The following is a 6,907-nucleotide window of genomic DNA, read 5'->3' as shown; positions in this document are numbered from 1 at the left end:
GCTCCAGCCCTCGGATCATCCTTGTGGCCTCCTCTGGACTCGTTCTAACAGGTCCATGTCTCTCTTGTGTTGGGGGCTCCAGAACTGGACACAGCACTCCAGGTGGGGCCTTACGAGAGCGGAGTAGAGGGGCAGAATCCCCTCCCTCGACCTGCTGGACACGCTTCTCTTGATGCAGCCCAGGATATGGTTATTGGCCTCTGGGCTGCAAAGTGCACATTGTCTGCTCATGTTGAGCTTCTCATCCACCACCACTCCATGCAGCGACTATAGGACTTAATACATTAATACGAGGACATGGTTGTAATAGAAAACTTAATACATTTCAATATAGGAATTAACTAGTATTTATGGTTGTTAAAGAACCAGTAGTGCATTTTTCTCAGAAAGTCCATAGGAATGGGACAAATGACTGCTGTTTCCCAGCATATGCCTGAATCCCTTAAAATGGCACAGAGCTTGTGTCCTCTTATGCCAACCCTGTTTTCACCCTGTTTTTCTCTTTTGAATTTCCTTTACCAAAGGTTCCTCTGAAGTCTTGTTCTCAATTTAAAATCGATTCAGCCTCAGTTTATTTCTCCTCCCAGGAATTCTCTTGAGGAAAAGAAAAAACTGGAAGAACAACAAAAAAGGAACAGAACAAAGCAGAGACAAAGAACTAAAAAACTCCAGAAAATTGTAACAACTCGGGCTGAGGCCAACGACCCACATCAGAGCCTAGCTCAGATGTCTAAATCCAAATTAAAAACATTCAGGTATTTTGTTGCATTCCCCTGAATCCTGAACCTCTCATTCTACATTGTATGTTAAACATACAATGTAAAAAGTAGCATAGTCTAAGTTTACATAATTACACATTTGATAAATCATATGCTGTACCAGCCGCTAGTAAAAAAAAGTGGCCAAATTTCGTATTTCAACTGAGAAACTGTTGCCTGTTCTAATGATTTTGATTTATATGTTCCACCTTATAGTACTGTGGATCTGCTAAGAGGAGACTTCTGCATTTTCTCAATTGACATATCAACTAAAGAGGAAAAGTTTAAAAAAAAAAAAGAAAAAAAAAAGGAAAAGGAATAGTGTAGGTACAGAACATCCTTGCACTGCTGGACTGATAGGTGTTGGTACTACTTCAGTGCTAGCTGTCTCCTCAAGTAGTGAACATTTCACAATTAAGAGGGAAAGTTAGAGCAGGAATATTATTTTAACTTAATATTTTATTTTTAACTTAGCACACGTAGCAGCACCTAACCAGGAAGCTGCTGATGCTTAGGAGGAATGGGATCCAAAGTTACCTTTAGTAGAGATACAAATTCAGAGACTGTTTCTATATGACTGAGAAAAGTAGTACACAGAAAAACATCAGGGCCTTACTTCTCAGTGTGCTGTAAACTCACAGTCCAGATGGCTCCGGCTCTCTGATGCTGATCTAACTCCAGAATTGCTGCTTGACCTCGTGTTTGTGGCTAATTTAACCATTTCTGCTTCCTTTTCTTTTTAATCCTATATTAAAAAAAAAAAAAAAAAAAAAGGTCAGTCCTGTTTGAATGAGTCTTTAGTGAGGTTTATAACCTGTCCTGGCATGGTGACACTGCAGCAGTATCATCTGTTTAAGGCGCTGTTGTATGGAGACAGTGAGAGGTCCTGACTGCTGGGCCCCTGCTGCTTCATGCATAGGCAGGATTCTTGAGCAGCGACTATGAATCCTGAATTCCAGTAACCAGGTAAATTGCCAGTAACTTAGAGTAGTGAGGCAAAACAATACAAGGGTGAACATGGCTAGAACTAGCAACTTTTAAGTTACAATACTAAACTTTAAGGCATTTAGAATATGGTCCAGAATAGAGATCTTCCTGAAATTAGAGTGGAGGCAAGGGCTGTCTTTACGGCTGGGAGCTGAAAGGTAACAAATAAGGTTTCCTCATTTATTTTCTTGCTTTACATGGGTCTCTTCTTAGCTAAAACAGAAAACAGGATTTTTTCTTAATAGACTTGAAACTCTGGGCTGTTAAAAGCAAATTGGCCGAAATAGTGCAGCACCACCTGCTAGATGATACTGCACATTGTTCCACCAAGCAAACTTCAGATGGTCACTCACCAGCAATGTTGCTGCACTGTGACCAGAAAGAGAAAATGTAGCAGAAAATGAAGCATGCACATTCTCACATGCTGAAATCATGAAGTGCAAGGGCTCAGCAGTGTAAGCCAGGAAACGCCAGAAGCAGCACTGCAACAAGCATTGTGCTTGGCCATGTGGGCAGTCAGTGACTATCCAGTACATCTGTGCCTACCTGCCACCTCTGAAGCCAGAGCACACACAGGAAGAAGCAGTGGTCTAGGAGAAGCAGTCCTGGATGGAGACCAGAGCTGCAGCTCAAAGAGGGCAGTTCCTTCTGACTGTTTTGTTGGAGAAAGCTCAAGCACAATTGCTTTTGCAACGACTAGAAGATACTGTTAATAACAGGAGCTTTATAATCTAAGTGTCCTTGGGCAGATGATCTGCCTGTCTCTAGGATGAAAGCAGAAAACAATTTGAGTTACAGTAGCAGGGTGGAGAATTAGGAGAGAGTGAGTGTGTTTGCAAATTTGATTTTGAGCTCATTCAACAGCAAACTTCACATTACAGCATGTAGCTTAATCAGATTTCGGGAGTATTGTAAAATACTCACACTTAATTCTCGTCTGCACATAAAATTATGCTATTACAAAGCAAGATTACTTCCCTAGTGCTGATGCATTAAGGCTGGTACAAGTACTTAACTTGATAATGCTTATTTCAGCATAGGCTGGGTAATAAGGTGTATTAATGTAAGTGCTCTTCTAACAGATAATTAGGTTTGTAGAAAGCCACCTGAGAGAGCAAGCAAGTAGCAACAATGAAGCTCACTCCCTGAAAATGGTGAATAACTTGCCTTAATGCTCAGCCATATTGCAGAAATTCAGCAGATGGTAAAGGAAAGAGGCAGGAGGAGACAACTGTAAAATGCCCCCCTAGCTTTCATACTTGCCCTTAACTGACTCAGTAATGCTACAGCTGGCCCAGCACGGAGACAACATCACAAAGAGGTGTCTTTGTCACACACCAAGAATTACAACCCACGCCACCTGGATTATCTAGTTCTTACTAGGATCTGAGATACCATGTCAGTTGATGAATCAGCAGTTTCATCATCCTGCTCTATTGACTGGGGCCTTGACAAACTAACTGGAGAAAAGCGTACTATGATCCAGATTGTGGCCACCCCTCTTGTGAGACAGACTGGTAAAGTAGCAAGATTCTTATCATCAAACTTTAAAGTACTGATCTTTATTTAATTATTTTAGTTTCCTATGGTGTATTCTGATTTTTATCAGTCATTTCAAACTGTTGAATTTTGCTTAGAACAATGCAGTTCTAATTCTTAGAACTAGAATTCTAATTTTTAGCACTTTATATCTGTATAAAATCAGCATTTAAAACCCCCTAGGTATTCAAACTTAAAACCTACTCCCTAAGTATCCAAAAAACTAAGAATCCAAACTCAGCCCCTGTTTAACCTCACGAGCCAGGACCTCTCTGCTTATCCAGAGTGACTACTTCAGAGACGGTTTTGTTCAGTACTTAGAGGCAAGCAATTGATGTGAAAATGAGATAATACACCTCAGACCCTGTAACCACCGTAAAGATACATAAAAGGTAAATTATTTTAAGTAGGACAATATTTATTTTCTTATGAGCAAATTAACTTTCACCTGCTAAAGAAAATTACTTCTTGTATTATAAATTAATAAGAATTTCTCTTGTGCTCTGTTTCCCTTAGGAATTATGAGAAGCAGAGAATGCAAGAATATTTGCAAGAGTTGCAAGAAATGGAAGAAAGAGTAAATCAAAGGCCATTGCTTTTCGAAAGACTCACTCAGGTTGTTTTGCTTCTGTATTACATCTCAACCTTATCTTCAAATGCTGCATAAGGCAGTTGTAGTCCAGGATTTTTAGAAGACAGCTGAAAAGTACTTTTGAGACCAGTATTTGTCCATTTTAATCCCTGTTGCCCCATCTCCATATAAATGTTACTAATTTCTGTGACTAAGCTTGCTTGCACAGGGACCAGAGATGGCTGTTCTAAACACGTTGTCCGATTCAGTTACGACATAAGTAACTCTAAACAGAGCAAAGAGTTAAAGCAAAAATATCAGAGGTTTCAGTTTGGAAAGAAGTGATAAGAAAATTCAAGTATTCTTAGTGTCTACTATATAAACTACCCAGGGAGGCTGTGGAGTCTCCATCTCTGGAGATGTTCAAAACCCACCTGGATGCTTTCCTGTGTAACCTGGTTTAGGGAACCTGCTTTGGCAGGGGGGTTGGACTGGATGATCTCCTGAGGTCCCTTCCAACCCCACCATTCTGTGATTTCAGTACAAGCATGTGCTGGTAGCGTGGTCCCGGACCTGTTTCCAAACCCAGAGAGGCAGCAAGTCATAGGTCACTGGTTCCCCTGTCTGTTCTGTCTATGTGGGTTTCCTGATCTGCCGTCGCTGTGAGGCAGGAGCATCTGTGTAGATGGGAGGACAAGTCTTTCTTGCCCAGATATTACCTGGAGGAAAAGAATTTACACCCTGTTTCAGAGGCAGAGATACACATCTATGTAATTTGTTAAATAGCCTTGTAAGATCAATCAGTACTACTTTTTTAGGGCAGCTGCTCCCAAAGAGAAGACAAGAGAAGGAAAGGGGATAAGGAGAAGCTCTGGAAAGACTACATCTGATTTTCTACATGTCCACATCTTCCCCCTCGTCCCTCAATAGCTACATACAGAATATATAGTGCTTTATTAGCCAGTGGGCACAGGGAGCAAACCAGATTTAAACCGGTACAGAAAAGGAAGATCTGGGGTAAAATTGTCAAATATTGTTTTGCTACTCTTACCTGCAGCGAATAAGCATTCAACTTGTCAGATGCAATTAATGAAACAGAGTATTAACATAAATCAACATAAGTATCAAAAGACAGGCATTTAATGCATTTAGGTAACACATAACCATTGTCTTTTTCCTACAGAAAAATGCCAGAATAGCTGCAGAAAAGCATTATTCTAACAGACTGAAAGTGCTGGGGATAAGCCCAGAGTTTCTTTCAAAGAAAGGACAAACAACTAAATTGCTACAATGCTACAGTCCTGAAGATTTTAATAACACCACTAATACCAGAGAAAGGTAGAGGCTACTGAAGGCTTTTTTTTTTTTTGCCACTACCTAGTGATTAGAAATCAATATTTAATGTGAGGGGTTTTTTGTTGTTGGTTTGAGGTTTGTTTGGTTGTATTTCCTAGCTCTCTCTGTAGTTAGCATTACTCATTTTAGCATTAGTGTATTGTTTTTCCTGAATTAAATAATATTTCATAAAACAGAAGACAGCACTGGATATATTATGTTATGCACTTGTTCCTTTCACCAAAAATTCCATGAGGTTGCTAGTAAGTCACTTAATTCTGCATTACTTTTACTTTTATTTTTAAAATAAGCCTTATAAAAAATACTTTTCAATATCCATTAGGTATTACTATAAAAAAGGAAGTGAAAATGAAAGAAACTGAAATATATAAGCAATACAGTTGAGTGAGTGACTTTCTAGCATAAAAGTATAGTCTAGTGTCCCCCCCTTCCCTTTTCCTTCACCAGTTCCACCCCAGCCAAGTGTACAGGGATTTGTCCTAGATTACCTGAAGGTGATATTCCTTTTAAAACATACTCAAAAGCATCTTGCCTGAAAATAAAACCACACATGCAAATTGTCTTTTCAGAGTCATCAAGGATAAAGCGAAAGAAAGGGAATCCTTTGAGGAAGCAGTTGACAGTAGTCCTCATTCTGAGCAGTCCTGTGAGGAGGAGGAGGAGGAGGATGAGAAGAGAAAAGATGTCAAAACCTCCCCCCAGAATGGCCAGCCCAGTGAGCTGGAAGATGAGGACAAGGCAAGAGCCAGCCCTCGTGCTCATCAGCCTTGCCATGCAGGGGAGGCTAGGTCCAGCCCCAGCTCTGACCAGCACCATGAAGAGGATGAGGAGGAGGAAGAGGAAGCAAAGGCAGGCTTGCCGCTTGGCCGTTCTCAGGAGGAAGAGGATCAGTCAAGACCTAGCTCTCAATCTGACCAGTCCCAGGAGCATGAAGAAGAGCATCAGTCTGACCCTGAAGCTGAGGATGCCTTCAGATACGAAGATGATGAATATGAAAATGATGATTCAGAAGAGAAATCCAGTGATGATGAAGCTGACTGAAAGGAAGGCAGACTGGATGGCCTGGGGCTCAGGAACCTGTGTCATTGCTGGCAGTGAAATAGACACCACAGAAAAACTTGGCACTTTGCTACTGGTACAAAATTCAGCGAATTTAAACCTCTTAGCTTAACAGTCTTTCCAGGGCAGCAATTTTGTCTATTTTCCAGTGAGAAAGATCAAGTTACTAATTTCCACCAAGTAAAGAATTTACTTTTATATTAATTTTCTTTAATCTTCTGTGACATTAGTGCACCTCTGTTCATAAAATGAACTGCAACCACTGTTTAATAATAATAACGTCTTGCATGCTGTGTTGGTAAGTACCAAGGTCTTAATGTGTCCAGCTCTTTCTATGTGCTGGCAAAGCCAGATGAGATTTTGGAGCAGTAATTTGCCATTATCAGTGGCTCTCAATCTCCAGTATTTCAGTACTTCTGGGGTCTGTTCCTGCTAGAATAGCAATGATTAGACCAGGGTTTGTTGTGCAAGACCTCTGAGTGTTTTTAGCAGAGCAGCTGCTAGGAAGACAGCTTGTTGTGCAGTTAGACAATACCGCCAAATTAATCTGTTCTGTTCCTCCCTCCTTTTCCCGTGGGGTTCCTCTTCTGCCCACTTAAGTGAGCTGAATCAGCTCAGAGATGGGTCAGATGAATGC

At 40.7% G+C, this 6,907-nt stretch overlaps 1 protein-coding gene across 1 annotated transcript in view; it reads left to right on the top strand.

Annotated features, from left to right (window-relative positions):
* LOC104532038 (FAM161 centrosomal protein A) overlaps positions 1-6,252 on the top strand; it is an 8,616-nt gene extending 2,364 nt beyond the window's left edge. The window contains exons 3-6 of the mRNA XM_010177124.2: positions 588-755; positions 3,801-3,900; positions 5,039-5,193; positions 5,781-6,252. Of these exons, the coding sequence (XP_010175426.1) occupies positions 588-755; positions 3,801-3,900; positions 5,039-5,193; positions 5,781-6,252 (895 nt within the window). The remainder of the gene's footprint in view (positions 1-587; positions 756-3,800; positions 3,901-5,038; positions 5,194-5,780) is intronic.
* Positions 6,253-6,907: the final 655 nt, after the last annotated feature.

The sequence above is a fragment of the Antrostomus carolinensis genome, unplaced genomic scaffold (genome assembly GCF_000700745.2).
Source record: "Antrostomus carolinensis isolate BGI_N321 unplaced genomic scaffold, ASM70074v2 scaffold47291, whole genome shotgun sequence".
In the NCBI taxonomy this organism is placed as follows: Eukaryota; Metazoa; Chordata; class Aves; order Caprimulgiformes; family Caprimulgidae; genus Antrostomus; species Antrostomus carolinensis.
The sequence above is the reverse complement of the archived record's forward strand: the minus strand, read 5'-3'. Positions and strand labels throughout refer to the sequence as shown.